The sequence below is a fragment of the Cryptomeria japonica genome, chromosome 3 (genome assembly GCF_030272615.1).
Source record: "Cryptomeria japonica chromosome 3, Sugi_1.0, whole genome shotgun sequence".
NCBI lineage: Eukaryota > Viridiplantae > Streptophyta > Pinopsida > Cupressales > Cupressaceae > Cryptomeria > Cryptomeria japonica.
The window spans coordinates 391,593,991-391,611,740 of NC_081407.1; the positions used below are offsets into that span (position 1 = coordinate 391,593,991).

General features: G+C 36.0%; 1 protein-coding gene across 1 annotated transcript; it reads left to right on the plus strand.

Moving 5' to 3' along the window:
• Window positions 1-244: 244 nt before the first annotated feature.
• On the plus strand, window positions 245-4,820 carry LOC131047856 (TMV resistance protein N). The gene is made up of 5 exons (XM_057981642.2): window positions 245-1,015; window positions 1,164-1,769; window positions 1,931-3,035; window positions 3,172-3,537; window positions 3,634-4,820. The coding sequence occupies exons 1-5, from the start codon at window positions 447-449 to the stop codon at window positions 4,714-4,716; spliced, it is 3,729 nt and encodes a 1,242-aa protein (XP_057837625.2). The 5' UTR covers window positions 245-446; the 3' UTR covers window positions 4,717-4,820.
• Window positions 4,821-17,750: the final 12,930 nt, after the last annotated feature.

The following is a 17,750-nucleotide window of genomic DNA, read 5'->3' on the forward strand; positions in this document are numbered from 1 at the left end:
TATGAATTTTTACATCAACATTTGAAATCATCTTCTGTAATTCATCATCATGATAAACTATAGATTCAAATATTAAATCATTTGTATAAAAAAACACCCATCAGTATCCAAAAACCACATTGGTACAATTTTTTTTAATTAGAGTAAGAATCAAATTACAAAGGTAATAACAGCATTACAACAGCAATAACGCCCACACATCACAACAAAGAAAGTTTAGCATTACAGATGGGTTTCCCAGGTTTTTCTGTTTTAATATGCTTCTGCTCTTTTTCCAGGAGGATTCCCCAACAAACCACACCTATCCCGTCAATCTACGCCTCGCTCACTTTTTTTCTTAGTTACTGCACATTCTTTTCCCCTTCCCAAGTTGAGCCCATTCGCTTCAACGCCTGTGGGCATACTCTCGGCTTTCAGTGCTTTTGTGTTCAGTCGAGTAGGATTCTATGGCATTGATCACTTCCACAAATGGTCATCAATCAGGGATTGAGACTACAAATTCTTTCAATGAGATTTCACCTTCATATCCATCTGCTTCTGTTCCATCCTCAGCAGAATTCAAAATTATGTGTTACGATGTATATATTAACTGTCGCGGATGGGATGTGAAACGCACGGTGTCTAGAGCTATCTACCAAGTCCTTCGTGGAGTGGGATTAAGGGTATTTCTTGATTCCGAGGAGCTTCAATCTGGGGACATCTTCCCTAAGGCAGTACTGCAAGCAATGCGTAATGCTTCCGTCTGTATTGCCATATTCTCTCCCACCTATGCACAATCTGGTTGGTGTCTTTCAGAGCTGTCCTTTATGCTCAGAACTGGCACACCCATCATTCCTATTTTCTACGATGTTAAGCCTGGTGATCTGCGATGGGCGTGTGAGGGAAGAGGAATATATGCGCATGCTTTCTTGGAACATGAAAAAAAGTGTAGATACAGCCTAGAAAAGCTCCAGGAATGGAAGACAGCACTCCGGAACGTCTCATTATATCGGGGAGAAATCATCAATAATGATTAGTAAGCAATGCATAATGATTTCCGATACATCTTTTTCATATCGTCTCTTTCATGCAAAATTTTCAGTTTCCTATATATATTTAACTTCGTTATAATCACCATCGTTTGGTGAGATTTCTTCTAAATTTTTGAAACCATGTTTCTCCAGTGAGGAGAGAATTATGTTGACGACTATTGCAAATCATGTATTGCAAGCAATGAAAATAGTACCACTGGAGGTAGCAGAGCATCCGGTGGATCTTCAAGAAGCTGTAGCAGACTTTGAAAAGATTATATGCCCAGCACCATTAGAAAAGCTGCGAATTAAAAAGCTGCCCTACGATGTTTTTATTAATCATCGCGGAGCCGATAGTAGACACACGCTGGTCAGATCTATCTACAATGTCCTGGGTGGCATGGGATTGAGAGTTTTTTTTGATTCCGAGGAGCTTCAATTTGGGGACATATTGCCTGAAGTGATACTACAAGCAATGCGTAGCGCTTCCCTCGCTGTTTCGATTTTCTCTCCCCGCTTTGCTGAGTCACCCTGGTGTCTCGCTGAGGTATCCTTTATGCGCAAAATTGGAACACCTATTATTCCTGTTTTCTATCTTGTTCAACCTGATGATTTACGATGGGTGACAAGAGGAAGGTATGCTGAGGATTTTCTTAAACATCAAGAAATAGGTCGGTACAGCTTGGAACAGATAAAGGAATGGGAGGCAGCACTCCATGAGGTCTCATTTTTCAGCGGCTACATCATCAATAATGACGAGTAAGTCATTTTTAATCTGTGTCGTTCACATTTTTTTATCATGCCATCCTTTCTAATCAATATTTATCTTTTCTACATATTCAGGGCTGAAGTAATCATCCGTTTAGTAATGTTCAAGCTATTTTTTATTTTCTTTTTAATCATGTTTCACATATATCCAGTGATGTGCAAAGGCTGTTGAGTGAAGAGCAAAGGGTTTTGAAGAATATTGTGAATGTTGTATTGAATAAAAAGAGAAAAGTACCATTAGTAGTAGCAAAACATCCTGTGGGTCTTGATGAAGCTGTAGCAGAATTTGATGAAATGATTGAATCTGCAAAAAGTCACTCCAAGGTTCAAATCTCGGGAATCTGGGGCGTGGGTGGTTCTGGCAAGACCACGCTTGCAAAAGAAATATATAACAGGAAATACCAGACATTGAGGAGGTCCTCTTTCCTTTTTGACGTTCGAGATGCTGGAGTGAAAGGGCTCTTGGTTGAAAAGCAGAAAAAACTTCTGGAAGACCTCGGTGTTAAAGGCGCAACCTTTGATAATGTAGAACAAGGCAAACAGATTCTACAAAGCCTTTTGAGATCTGTTTCTGTTCTTATTATTTTAGATGATGTGGATCAGAAAGACCAACTGGACGCTCTACTGCCAACGCCGCAGAGCCTTGGGGTCGGAAGTTTGATTATTGTTACGACACGCAACTCAGATTTTCTGAAAGCGTGTGGCAGCTCCACGAATTATCAAATGAGAGCTCTGAATGCCACTCATGCAAAGCAGCTATTTTGTTGGCATGCATTCTTACATCCCTCTCCACTGTCTGGGTTCGAAGATCTTGTGGATTTGTTTGTATTTGTTTGCAGTGGACTGCCTTTGTCACTGGTAGTCTTTGGGGGACAGTTCTATGGCAGATCTACCAAGGATTATTGGCAGGATCAATTGTATAAACTTTCAAAAATAGCTCCAGAGGATATCAAAAGCAGGCTGAGAGTAAGCTATGACGCTTTGCATGAAGAAGAGAAACAGATGTTTCTGGATATTGCGTGTTTTTTCATTGGAGAAAAGAAAAGTTTGGCCACTGCAATATGGGATGGATGCAAATTGCATGGCCTACAGAGATTGGAAACTCTAATGAGCAAATCGCTGGTTGAGCTGGACCAGCAGAGTTGCATACGAATGCAAGGTCCCCTAAGGGATCTGGGAAGAGAAATTGCGAAAGACAAGCCACCCTATCGTCTTTGGTCATCAACGCAGATCAACATGATTAATCAACAAGCAGGGGTGAGGTTACTATTCCATTTTTATAGATCCCTACAATTCATAGAATGCAAAGCGCAATTACCAGTCTTCTTAGGCTGCATTTAACTACTTGTATTAACAATAATTTCTTTTTGTTTCCTTTTTCTTTTCTATTCAGGAGAGTTTGCAGATTCGAGGGATAATGGCTGCTACAACTCAATTTTCTGCATGTTCTGCCCATCGTGAGTTCCCTAGTTATTCTTCTCCATACCAACCGCCCTTTGACAAATGGTTGAAGACTGTGAAGAACCCAAACTTACGGTCATGTCCCTGCAAACCTCTCTCCCTTGGATTAAAACTCCTGGTTGTAACAGGAGATGGCTTTAGCAGCCAATTAGCCAAATTATCAGAAGAGCTGGTCTGGCTTCGCTGGTTTGATTTCAAGCATGAAATGCTTCCATCATGGAAGTCATTGACAAATTTAAGAGTTTTAGAGATTTATGGAGCTACGACATTAAAAGAATTATGGGAAGATGGTACGCATGTAAGTATAATTATCCAATACCGAAGTGTTCTTAAAACAATGGATCCGATACTATTTATTTACTATGTAACTTACTCAATTGAAAAATGAATGCAGCCTCCTTTTAAGCAATTGACGGAGTTAAATATTACTTGTGATTGGGGCAGTGGCTTGCAAAGATTTCCTAGCTCAATATCAGATCTAAAGTGTTTGAAAAAGATAGCCTTAATTGGTTATCTAGGAGATGAGTTTCCCATTAAGAGACTGCCAGAAGAGTTTTGCGACCTCGAAAAGCTGGAGCATCTGGAGTTGCGACAATGTAAGGTGCTGTCATCATTACCCTCCCGTTTCGGCCAATTAACAATGCTTCGGCATCTAGATTTATCCTGTTGCGTGGAGTTGAGGAAGTTACCTGTTTCTTTTAACCAGTTGACGCATCTGGAATATCTGGATTTATTTGGTTGTAGAAAGATAACTTTCAGTTTAGACTTTCTGAAAAACATTTCAAAACTGGAGTATTTGGACCTTTCAGGATGTCGAAGATTGCAAGAGTTTCCTCCTGGAATCTCAGGTCAGCCATTCTTGAGACAGTTTAATATGCAAGATACCAGGTTAAGAAATATGGCTAGTAACATGGATCAACTGAGTAAACTGTTAACTTTACAAATTGGTAGTCCATTCTTGAGAAGCTTGCCACCTTCTCTCGGATATTTGTCCTCTCTCACCCATCTCACAATTTTCGATTGTCCCAACCTAGAATATTTACCAGACTCTCTGGCATTTCTATTTCGTTTGGAGCATTTGTATATAGAGTCTTCAGGAGTGAAATGTTTACCAGAATCTTTCACTCAATTAGGTTGTCTTCAAACTTTGCAGATTTCTGGTTGCCCAATTAAGGAATTGAATTTTGGAAACAGTCTATCTTCTTCATCGCCCTGCCTGGGCTCGCTCAAGTTGCTCCATATAGCAGATACAAAAGTGTCCAGGGTTTCCATTTCTGACTGCTGTTGTCCAGTGCTTAAAACTCTCCAACTTGTGCAAAATGAGATCTTAGCGGACATCTTAGCCCTGCCGACATCGCTGGAGGAGGTAGAATTGTTGGAGTGTGAAAGGTTGGAGGAAATAAGTTGTCTTGAGGTCCTCCCTAATCTTAAGTACCAACGAATAAGTGGATGCCCGCAATTCGCTGACAGCATATGAAAGCTGCATATTTGCTCCCAGTCAATGGGCAATAAACGACTTGGTTTAGTAGCAGCTTTTGTATAATTTGTAATACTTTCACGGGTAATAATGTTTGTTGGTTTACAGATTTTTGGGTATCTTTGTTTTAGTTAATATACGTGGAATTTTAAGTTGTGTGTTTGAGTTAAAGTAATATTGGGATGGTTTATATGTTTGAGTTAAAGTAATATTGAGATGGGTGATGTGTCAAGAAGTCTTAATGATTCACTTCAACAAGCATTTTCTAGACACAATTGATTGGTAAGTAGACTTCTTGTTCGGTTCATATGAACCACTACGCATGAAAAATGAATTTGTGAATTTGAGTCAAAATTATGCAATTGAATCTTTATTCAAATATCATAATTTGAAACCCTATAGAAAAATAACTTCTACTCAGTGATACGGAGCTGGAGGAACAAGTGCAGAGAAAGGATCCTGACATCAACCAGAAGTTGGAGGAGCAGATCATAGGGGAAGGTTTTGAACAGAGAGTTGATGGAACTGTCGATAAGATCACTAGTGGCGACATCCCCAAAAATGAATAGGACAATTCTGGCGAGAAAACCCCCCCTTCAAATCCTCCCAATGAGGGATTGAAAGGTTTTGTGGACACCATCAATTGGTTAATTAACAGTTACAAGAAAGATGTGGAGGATAATAAGAAGCTGAGCCATAGGGTCCAAATTCTAGAGACCATAAGTATTGGTGGAGGCAAATCTATGGCGGAATATGTTGAGGATTTGAGTAAAACTGTTGCCAGAGTCGAAGAGATCAGAGATTCCTTCAACCCTAGGTTCGAGCAAATTGAGAAGGCCCTAACAAAGATAAAAACTAATTACAATGCTATTGACCAAAGAATGGTGGAAACTAACAACAAATTCAACAAAATTGAAAAATGCCTCAAAAGTATTGTTGAACAAAGCTATAGCATTCTGAAGGCCTCGGCCGACAATACCAAAATTCTCATTAGCAAACTGGAGAACGAGAAGGATTCCCTAGAGCTGGAACCTGACATTGAAGGTACGAGAGAAGTGCAAGGACCTAGAATAAGGACCAGAGGCAAAAAGAAGGAGAAGAAGCCAAACAAGGAAATGGAAGAACTCGAAGTTGCTTCAGCAAACTATGACCAGCTAGTCAGTAAGGCAGCTGATCTTCTTAAGTCTTTATAGTTGTTGTTTGTTTTTTTTCTTTCCTTTGATTTTTCTGCTTTGTTGTTCCTTTCTTTAGCTGTCTGTTCTGTTTACTGGCCTTTTTGCCAATCTTTTTGTAAGCTGTTTCAAGTTGGTCTAGATTCTTTTTGATGAACTATTTTATGCTCCTATGTTAAAGGTTTTGGGTCCTTAAAACTTGTTTTTCATATTAATCAGAACTTCCACTCAGTGATAGTATTTGACACTAGTAAAATTTGTTTTCCATGATTTTTTTTTTGTCCTTTTATTTGAAGGAACTCAATGCATACATTTATATATCCAAAGAATCTATCATATTTTAAGCTTTACTTGCATATCATTGGCATTACAACATGTTATACAACTTACACACTAGCATAAATTTTGATTTGTTGTGGTAGAAGGGATGCAAAAGGAAAAAATAGCCCACCTTGCAACTTGTAAGAGCTTGTCAAGTTGAAGATAAAGTTGCTACAAATAGAGGAAGCCACAACCTATTAATATAGCCCAAAATCATTTAAATAAGAATATATCTTAGTGACAGATTGTTGATGTTTGACATAGTAGTTAATAGATTGACAAAGTCAATGTAAATATAGCATGGGCTACAATAAGAAACATGTGGCCTTTGAATGTGTCATGTGTGGTATATATAGAGTCTCATACATCACATGAATTATAAAAGATATTACATAATTAATTTGTTGGTAATATGAAGGAATTGATTATGTGTTGCATTGATGTTTTCTCATTGATGTCAACACTAGCTGTTATGATTGGTTACCGGCAAATAAACTTTGGTTATCGGTAGAAGAACTAGTGTTACTGACAAAAGGGACTATTAGTTGAACACTACTGACATGTTTGGATCAATGGAATATGTTTGGTTTGATGTGTTGCATGTTTCTGGAGTATGTTTTGGTCAGTTGGTATTGACTTGATGATTGGATGCTATCATACATTCTAGTAGGCCTATACCAGTAAGGGTTTAGGGCTTTACCGGAAGAAATTTTATTGAGAATCTTTGACAGGATGCATAAGTGGTGTTGGTGTGGCTTCTAGATGGCATTCAAGATGTAGAAGGTGATCATTGTTCATGCCTCGACTGATTGGAAACATTTCTTTGGCATGGTGGACCCAAATGAGATCTGGTATCTATCTAGGTTATGGACTAGTATCATGTAACGTGTTCCCTACACGTTATTGGGATGATTTATGGATTGGTTAATGTCTTTTTGGTCTAAAGCTGACATGTTATATCATTGTAATATGGATGTATGTAATGATCTTATTGTAATATCTTTTAGGTGGCCTACCTAATTGGTTTAGGCCTTAGGGTTTGTATAAATTTATGTAAGATCTCATTGTAGATTATCATGGTTATTGTAAAGGTCATGATCACGGGATAAATGTGTGAATAATGTAAAGGTCATATATGAAGGAGATTTGGTCGATCATAGGTGATCAAATTGGGTTTATGTAAGAGGTCAAAGGCCTCGGGTATTGAGCTTAACTAGGACTGTAATCAAGCATGGTAGATGCTATCATTGGTAGTTCATTCTTCTAGATTGTTGTCCAATTATATTGAGGTGGTTATAACCTCTCTATAGTCAGTGAGACTCCTTTGTAATGAGCAGTACGCTTTAGGCAGTGTGCCTTCCTGCATGTGCAGACCCCTTATTGTATCACATACTTTCTGCAGAAGTATTATCTGACTGTGGGTAGGCTTCCCACCATGGTTTTTCCCTTTACCAGGTTTTCCATGTACAAATCATGGTGTTATGTGGTATGGTTGCATTGTGTTGATTCTCTATTTCATACTTAAGTTTTATTGCTTACCCATATCAATTTCTGCTATTCTGATATTAACTATTTATGTGCTTCGGTTAAAGGTTATAAAGTGGATTGATTGATATAATCTGTTGACAATTGATTCACCCCCCACCCCCCTTCTCAGTTGTCCACTGGTTATTCTAACATAATTTAGTTGAATATTATCCAATTATATAGTCATGGTCATTTTTTTGTTTTACTCCTCTTAAACACTACAATTAATCTTATAAAACAATTAAATTTGATGAATAATCCCTCAAACATCGATGAATTTTTTTAAAGCCTTTTAAATAGAGAACAATAATCTAATACCATCCTAAAGAACAAGATAAATGTGACATTAAGATGACTTGCAACATGACATGCCATGAATAAAAAGAAACATATCTTTTAAAAGAAATGAATTACCCTAGACAAACTCACGATGAGCACAAATATCAAGAGCTAGAAATGCCATATCTATAGTGATGCAACCATTTACAATAGATGGAAACCAATGTACAACCATACCAAACTATAATAATGAAAGCCAATGTTAATTCAAAATTATTATGTTAAATTTAAGCTAAGAGGAAAATGACCAACAATATAATATAGTATAGAATATAAAATTCAACATGGAATGAGATCTCTAAATTGATCACATGTATTTCAAAGCATATTATGCAAAGCTATCTAATAGGCTAGTGTGGAAACTAAAGTATGAGATGGCATGCATTATAGTTAGGACTTAAATCTCGGACCTTCCATTATTTATTGTATGTTGTGTGCTTTAGTCATGGCCCATTTTGGGTTCAAAAATTGGGGACCCCATTCCTTTTTGTGACTTCTCTTATATTTTTCTTAAATGATTTTATCTTGATTTTGGCCTATCAATTTTTTTGGTTTTTTCATCCTATGATAATAGTAGAAGCATCCTTGAAACCCAAAAATTTTCCTCCTGTCTGTCCTCACATGCCCAAGTACATTTTTATTTTTTAGATTTTGCAATACTCACATAATTTTAAAGAATCCTCCAACACTTTGACCCCTAATTGTTTACATTTTGTTGATGTGTCACCCTTCAAACTCTTAGAGTTTCTTATGGAAAATTATCAATAGATGAACCTAAGATACTTAAAATTCCCAATGCAGAATATAAGATATTTCTGACTTACCCTTGGATCCATATTTATTTTAGTAGTATATTTGTGGTGATTTTGACACATGTACATGAAAAAGGTTTTATTTATATTTTGTCTTGTTTTTGTTAATTCTTTTTGTGTTTCATTTATCTCCAATCCACTCTAGCAATATCCTATCACTGTTGAAACCCTTACTGAGTTTGATATTGCTAGTGTGCTTAGATTTATTCAATTTCTATCCCATGTTTATTGCAATATATGTAGCACAACCATTCTTAAGTATTTTTTTAATTCTTGCATTTGACGTCCATGCATGATTATTTGTAATTATGAGTATGTGTTGTCATTGATGTCAAAATTGTTATGATCATTAATGTCAACCAAGGTCTGAAAGTATGTTGTCAGTGATGTTGGTTTATGTTGATGAATGGAGATTTATGGTGGTGAGTATAGATTGTATATCTAGCTGCCTCATGGCTATATTTGAGAATTGAAGATGTATTTAGATGTTTGCAATAAATTTTCGTTAAGTGTGATTGCTCAACTGAACAGTTTGTCAGATTGAGTTTAATAATTTGGTCAGCAATGTGTCACATTGATTTATCATTTATTTAATTGTAGTATGACATTGGTGGATGCAAAACAATGTTAGATCTCATTTTTCATGTTCCAATTTGTTCTATAGTTGATTTGATGATGGTATCTGATATAGTGTTGTTGGTATTAGGTGATTCTATGTTTTGCATCCACAAGTGTTTTGGAGGTCCACGTCATATGTTGAATATGTTTTATTAGCTTGCATTAATGGTTTTATTTATCAGAGTCAACTTGACTAGTTGTGATTCATGTAGTAGCATACAAAGTTGAAGGCCTTGATTTTGGATTGATAGGAAGGTTTTCCAACATGGTGTAATGCCTCACACATCTTTTTTTTCTTTAGATTTTTTTTTTGGGGCCAACTATTTATATCTTACATGTTACACCTAATTTTGCCAACCTAGTTTGATGTATCTTTGGTTACAGATGATATATAAAAGAATGAGAGATTTTTGAGAAATAAATGAGTTGTATGTGAAATTTTATATGGTGTTTCAAGTAAGTACAAAGGTACATAATTGTAGATGAGAAGTAATAAAGTCATTTTAAGATGCTTAGAATAATGAACTATAATCAACATTTCAGAGGATCCATATCTATTCAATCCAGTAATATTTATTCATTGTAATAAAATTAATTGTGCCTTTCCCTGAAGAAGTGATCTTCAATGTTATTTAGGTCTATTGTATCTTTCTCTAAGGTTGTAAACCTTATCCTACAAGTTTGAATCACGAATAGTGAGCTTCCTTGGCCTAGAGCCTAAAAATTTGGAATTAGTTTTCATAGAGTGAGATAGTTCTCATTGTGGCTTTTCTGTCATAGGGTTTTCCACTTAAAAATCTTGGTGTTCTTGTGTGTTTGATGTCTTCTTTTTTCAGTTGTTTACTTATGCATATGTGATAATTGGAATTAATAATTAATGAATGGTTAAGTTTTAATATATTTTGATTCACCCCCCTTCTCAACATTCAAAAGTGTTCAACAATTGGTATTTGAGAAAGGTTCTTGAAGAAATAGTCTAACAATTGAGGTAGATCCATGATTTAAAAACAATGTTTGAATCTAAGAAATATTTGAATGATATGGAATCACATGAATGAAATATTGATGATGTAGTAGAGCTTGAAGGAGAATTAAGAATAACTTTTTCTAATCCAAAAGATTATCAAAAAAAGTTCAAGAAAATAGAAGAAAATGTCCATTTGGAAAGGAAAGTTGAAGAAGGAAAGAAGACTATTGATAGTATTGAAACAAAGCTCCCTATCAAATTCGGATAATGCACCAAGTTTGAATAAGAAGTGGTTATATTGAGGAAAGAATTGAAAGAGGCAAAACAATAAAATGATAAGAAATTGTAGCTCAAAGAGAATGTTCAAAAATTCCCACCAGATATGACATGAAAAAGGAAAAGGTCAAAAGAAAATTCAAGAAGACTAATGGAGATAAAAAAAGGTTTCATCTATTCCAAAACAAGAAGAACATCAAGAAGCCTCCCCGTACTCAAACCAAGTATTCCCCATCTTTCAATGGAAAATATTTTTCGTGCATCAAGTATGGACATAGAGCTACTAAATGTAGAAGTCAAATCAATCTTAGTCATTTAATGGATAATGCTATGCTTGCAATAAGTTTGGACATAAGGCGAACGAGTCTAAAAGTAGATAGATGTGGAATGGATATGTAAATACAAACTATGGTAGAAATGTTCAAATTTTCAAAGGAATTTTCTATGAATGAATTAAATATGGGAACAAAGTTGTTGAGTGTAGGTCTAATGTTAGAATGAATGAAGGTGGTCCACAACAAGGCCCGACTTGTTATAAATACAAAACAATAGGATACATTGCTAGGTTTTTTAGAGGAAAGAATGAAAAGACCTCTAATCTGGTAAAGAATATTGATGTCAATGAGGAAAGGCAAAGTATGTGTTTGTACCTATTGGTGGTGCATATTTTTCCTCTAAAGACTAGATAAAGTGCATTATTTGAGGGGGAGAATTGATTCAATACCTTAAGAACCCCTATATACTTTAGATGATAAATTTTTTTCAACATGGAAGATGTTATGAAGGAATTTATAGAGCATTCCAAGTCTTTGTGGTAATCCATAGAAGTATTTGTGATCTCTATCACTGCAAATTAACATTTTTTGGTGTAATTGTCGAGTGTATTCCTAAGTAGTTGAGGGTAACAGATAAATTGTTTTTTTGAATTCATTTTGATCACTTGCGATCTTGCAAATTTGAGAGATATAGTGTGCAAAAGTTATCTTGTGGGGAGTCTTCTTTATCTCACTCACCCTCGTCCATATCTCTCATATGTAGTGGGGGGCATTTCTAGATACATGTAAGAACCACATGAGCTACATTAGAAAATTATAAAGCATGTCCTTCAATATGTTTGAGAAACTGTCAATTATCAGATTCATTGTTTAGTAGAATGTACTTTGGATCTCATTGGCTACATTGATTTTGATTGGGTTGGTGTTAACATTGATCACAAATCCACTTTAGGATATGTTCTTAGTTTGGGATATAGCCCCATTTTTTGGTCAAATAAGAAGCAATCTCCCATTGCTTTATAATCTACAGAGGCCGAATATAGAGGTGCAATCAATGTTACCATTTAGGCTATTTGGTTGCAAAGTTTCCTAACGAGAAAGTGGTATACTTTTTCATCATCTAATTTTCATCCACATGGACTACATTTGAGGGTTGATCCATAATGGAGCTACTAATTTGCACAGTATTATCCTAATTCTCACTAGATTCCTAACATCTTCACAAAGAAGTTCACTGAGTAAAAGTTTCACTCTCTATGAGACCTTCTTGGAGTGAAGGACATTGCAACACTGTACCTGACATGAAGGAAATTGTTCCCATTGGGTTTTCCCTCTTTCCTCTTTTCTTTTTTTATTAAATATTTAAACTTAAAGAGGGGTGTTCGTGGTAATTCTTATGTTTATCAGTTATACCTATATTTTTTGCTTTAGTCTTCTCCATGAATGACTAAGGATATTCTCTAAAGTCTATTCAATCCTTCAACTTTCTATGTGAACATTTCATGTGTTAAGCTAACTAATACAAATAACTTGTTTACTTTATTTTCTTTGCCTCTTCACCTCACCATGACTTTAATCGCTATAGTTGTGAATGCAGTATTGTCTTCATACAATTTTACATTCTAGAAAATATAGAATTTTAATTTTACTCTCAACTACTCTGTTTTTGGACTTTCTACAAAGTTTGTTCCTTCTTTCCTACTAGATCTATACTATGTTTGCAAGCTCATCTATAATTTCACACATAGATTTATATGAAAGGGATGACAACTTTTTGTTATGAACATTAGAAGAGTGGCAACAAATGATGGTGGCCATTGTATTAGTTAGAGACTATAATAATTTTGTTGCTTAGTTATGCTTGAGGAGATATCACTAGTTAAGGATGACATTAGCATATAGAATAATAAAGTGATGATCTCTGCAAAAGTTATGGCTAGCAGCCACAACAATTGAGTAAGGTATATTATTGAATATGATATACCATCATCATTGAAATTTAATGTTGTTGAAGGATTCATCCAGTGTTGCGATGAAATTTTGATCACAAGCTATGATACCTTGGTGATAGAGAGAGTATTGGGTTAAGTAATTAAATTTTCTTGATGCACAAACTTAATATGTCTTGACAGTAATCTCACTGCACCTATACATTAGAAGTGCAAATAAGATATGCCATGGATTTTTTTGAAGATAAATGAATAGTGGAGTAAATATTCATGAGACAAAATTTTATGGTTTGTAGTATTTTCAAGAGTTTTTGAATATGGGAAAACAGGTTTTGATGGGCCCTTGAAACCCATTACAGCCAAAAGATCAAAAGATTTACATTAAAGCACAACAAAACACCAAAGAAAAAGATAGCTGACGAGCAGAACGCCAGCAAACTAGAGACAGCTAGTCAAAAAACCAAAAGGACCGACTGAAAGATCCCAAATTTAGATTAAGTTTTGAAGCATTTCAGTAGCTTCCAGTTCCAACTGTTCCATATTATCAATCATTCGCTTGATTTTCTCAATTTCCTTGCTATGGCTTTGCATCTTTCTAGTGCTCGCTCGCGTTCTTCTCCCAAGCCCTGTCTCCTTATCTTCTAGGGTATCTTTCTTCACTTCAATAATGCCCGTCGAAGCCTTATCCCCATGGTCATTCTCAAGCTTACTGATAAGAGCCTTCATACTAGTCGAGGAAGCCTTAAGAATCTTATGACTTTGCTCACCAATTTTTTTGAGCGTGTTCTCAAATCCATCGAGTCTTTTTTCAGTGGCCCCTGCTCTGTTCTCCAGGCTAAAAAAGCTATTTCGATTAGCATTGATGATCTCCTCTACATTACCAATAGATTTGGTAAGATCGCCGAGACAATCAGGGAGGGAATTGAATTTACCCGAGCTTAAAGCTTGTAAAGTCTCAATTTTTCCAGCTTCCTGGGCTTGCTTGGTTTTAATGCCAGTAATTTCCTTTTGCATCTAGAGGAACACTTGTTTGAAGCTGTCAATGCCATTATTGATATAGAGGTCAATATCCAGGTGATGCTCTTCCTAGGTCTTGTCACCTGCACTCTGAAGATTCACTTCCAGTCCCACCTCCCTGACATCAGAGCTCTGAGCTTCTTTCATGGTCGTATCCTCCCCCATCAGGCCCTTATCCTTACAATCAGTCATGAGAGGTGATCGATTCTTGGTTCCCACATCCTTAGTTTTAGGAGTCTTCCTTTTCTGCTTCTGGCTCATGAGGGTTTTGACCTCATCTATTTCAGTATCCATATTGTTATAAGTCTCATTATCCTCCTCAAACCATCTATCCTCATCCTCCCCTCTATGCTTCTTTTTGGCCGACCCTTTGTTCTTTTTCCCATGCTTTGTTTTTCTATTTTTTCTGCTTGAACCAACAATTTGGGGGTCGTCCTCTATCTCTGCCTCTGTGTCATAGCCTTTACCTTCTTCATCATCAGAGTCATCAAGATCCTCTTCCGACTCAGAGATCTCAGCTATATTCAGTTGGACGGTAGTGTTCTTGATGTAATTATACAGAATCACCATCAAACTTTCATGCATTGCTGGGTTGATATTGGGATTGGATATTGTATCCTTGATCCCAACATTAAGGGCGTAGAAAAGATAATATGGAATAGAAATTTTATCTTTATACCTAAAGTAATTAAGTAAGACAAAATGGTAGTTGTAAACCCTAGTGTATCTACCATCGAGAGTGATAAATTCCATTATAACAAGAAAAACCCTTCGCCAAATTAATTTAATTACCTGTGGCAAGAAGTAGGTATAGCTTCCCTCCACCAATCTAGCTTTCTCCTCCTCATCCTTCAGAAATTTCTTCACGGCGGCGTCTGAAATCTTTCTATCACTGTAGAACTTGATGTCCTCCATCGGAAGACTCGTTGCCTCCGCGATCATCATTTCAATCACCTTAACCTTCCTATTGCCTATGGTTAATGTGCATTTATTCCATCCCTTCTTGAAGATTCTCGTAATTTTGGGTCGTTTCTCCTACATGTGCTCCATGAAATCAGTCATCTTGGTAGCTTGATGTATTTCCCAGACCTACAGACAATTCCTAAATTTATCAATGGTGGTAGCCTCCATTTTCTTGCGTTTTCCACCCATTATGTTATTAATATCTATCATCTGTAAATTCCAATAGTTACCTTTCTTCACAATAAACTTTTTGCGAGAAACAACCAGAATTATGTGGGAGTTTCTAATGCTTTTTCTCGAGAGGGATAAAAACACCCATAAAGCATTCAAAGTGATCCTGCAATGATAACTGTACCTCCTTCTCGAGTGCATACAAAACCAGCTCCTTCTGCCACAAACTCTCCTTACACCTCAGGAAATGATTTCAAATCTGACTCTACTTACCATGCAATCTTTCATAAGTTAAGATATCACGTGCCGCACATGATAGCTCCCCTTTGCCATTCCAGGTAATATTTTGCTCACTCCGTACTGCCTCATTAGCAGCCTAATCAGCACACCTATTGGCCTCTTTGTAAACATGGGAAATGTGGCATTTTTTCAACCCCTGAAGCGGCTCCCTGGTGGACTCAATGATGTCTTTAATCATCCATGCAGGTTGGTGTTTACCTAGGAGGCAGTTAATAATATTTTTTGAGTCACCTTCCAACAATAACTTGTTGACCCCCATATTATAGGCTAATTTAATTGATTGAAGGGTGCCCATAGCTTCCACTAGATGATTGGTCTGAATTCCCAAGGGATAGGCGACTGCCCCAGTACAAAAGCCAATCCCATTCCGGATAACACCTCTGCAACCAACAGATCTGGGGTTCCCTTTTTCAGCACCATAAAAGTTGGCCTTAAACCAATCATTAGTGGGAAAAGACCAACAACTCATTCTTCTATTGATTTGGTTAATATTGGTGCCCATATAGGCTGAGATATTCCAGCTTTTGATTTCAAAATCCTCCTTATTGATACAACAATGCACCCCCCTAGCCATTCTCTACTCAATTATTATTTTTCTTGGCCCACACCACTTCACAGGTGTTAATATCATTCCTGAATATTCTATTATTCCTTAGTATTTTCAAGATAGTTAATCTATGTAAAGTGCATGTGAATAGTTAATCATAGTGTGTTGAATTTTGATGTTGTCACTAACTATGAAAAAAGGTTCTAAGCAAATAAATTTGTGCATGGATCTTGAAAAATGGAGTATTGCATGTGAAGGCATTTTGTAGAAAGGAGTTTGCAATGATGGTGTGTGGAGAAATAAAGGCAAAGGGCCTAAAATTTTGAAGAAAGAGCCTCGACGATTTTTTTCCATCATGGAGATGGATATAATGATGTTTGTAGCAGAGTTTCAATTCAACCATATTTGACAATATGAATTTTTTTAGTTGATGTTCTTTCAGAGACATTCAAGTGAATAATTTTATAATTTTTTTCATTATTTCTAATATGTTTTGAAGCAAGTCTGACAATGGTTGTTGTTTGGAGTGAGAAGATTGATATTTTTTGTATTTTCTAATGGAGATTTAATTGGGCAAATATTTTGGTTTCAATTTGCATACTTGGAGAATGAAATTTCAAATTTAGATAATGAATAAAAATTTATGGGAAATTGTAAGTGGAAAAGAAAAAGAACCTATAGATACAAAAAAGTTATTGGATTGGAATAGTCAATGTGATAAAACCAAGGCTATTATCAGTCTCTCTTTTCTAACTCCAAACTACAACATATAAATTTAGATATATTTGTATACGGTGAAAATGGATAACAACAATGTTGAAAGACTAAATGATATCAACCACAAAACCCTAGCCTAACAACAACAAAGATCCACCATAACATATGAAGATTACCTAAGACAATGCAAATCAAATGAAATCACAAAGATTATACCATCACATGTCCAATAGGGTTTGGATCTCCATTCTTCCTATCTCCATTGATCTTGCTTGATATATTTTCTCTTAGATTTTATGTGTGCACAAGAGCTCAACAAAGAATGGAAATGTGGTTGCAAGTAGGCTTGATCACATATGCAAGTTCAAAAGTGTAATGTAGTCGAGTAGTCATTGATCGGGGTTGATAATGAAGAAAGCATCTCCTTATATAGAAGACACTATAAGAAATAGAGGGATAAGATTAAGAGGTGTAAAAGATAAATGGTCGGCTAAGATTAGAGGGTAGGTAGAGGAAATAAGAAAATAATGAAAGGGTAGGTAGTGTAGGAATTAAGAGATGAATGACATGTGTCATAGGTAGAAAAGACTAATGAATTAATTAAATAAATAAAGATTTATTTAATTAATAGAGGAAGTGGGATCAATTAAATAAATAAAAGTATTTATTTAAATGAGAAATAAGGCTAGAAGAGGATAAATGAATTAATTAAATAAATAAAGATTTATTCAATTAATAGAAGAATTAAGCTAAAATAATTAAATAAATAAAAATATTTATTTAATTAGACAGGACAATTTTAGGTGTCTACATTTTGCCCCTCTTTGAGACAAAGCAGCTTGTTGTGTAGTTTCAAACAAGATAAGATGAATTGATACAAAGTTGCCCCAAGATGGGAATGATATGCCCCCTCCAGATATTGGATGAAAATGTCTGGAAAGATCGTAGACAATCTCTCGATAAGAAAAAAAGGCTAGAATGGACTGACCGGCTAGAGTGACAGAGTCACGGGATAAAGAAGACTGACTCAGGAAATGAGGGCTAGGGCTAGGGTAGTCTATAA

Bases quoted from the DNA above. Each gene is read 5' to 3' on its own strand.
- LOC131047856 (XM_057981642.2), top strand. From the start codon at position 447: ATGGCATTGATCACTTCCACAAATGGTCATCAATCAGGGATTGAGACT. The intron at 1,016-1,163 runs GTAAGCAATGCA...ATGTTTCTCCAG, and splicing joins GAAATCATCAATAATGATTA to TGAGGAGAGAATTATGTTGA. The intron at 1,770-1,930 runs GTAAGTCATTTT...ACATATATCCAG, and splicing joins TACATCATCAATAATGACGA to TGATGTGCAAAGGCTGTTGA.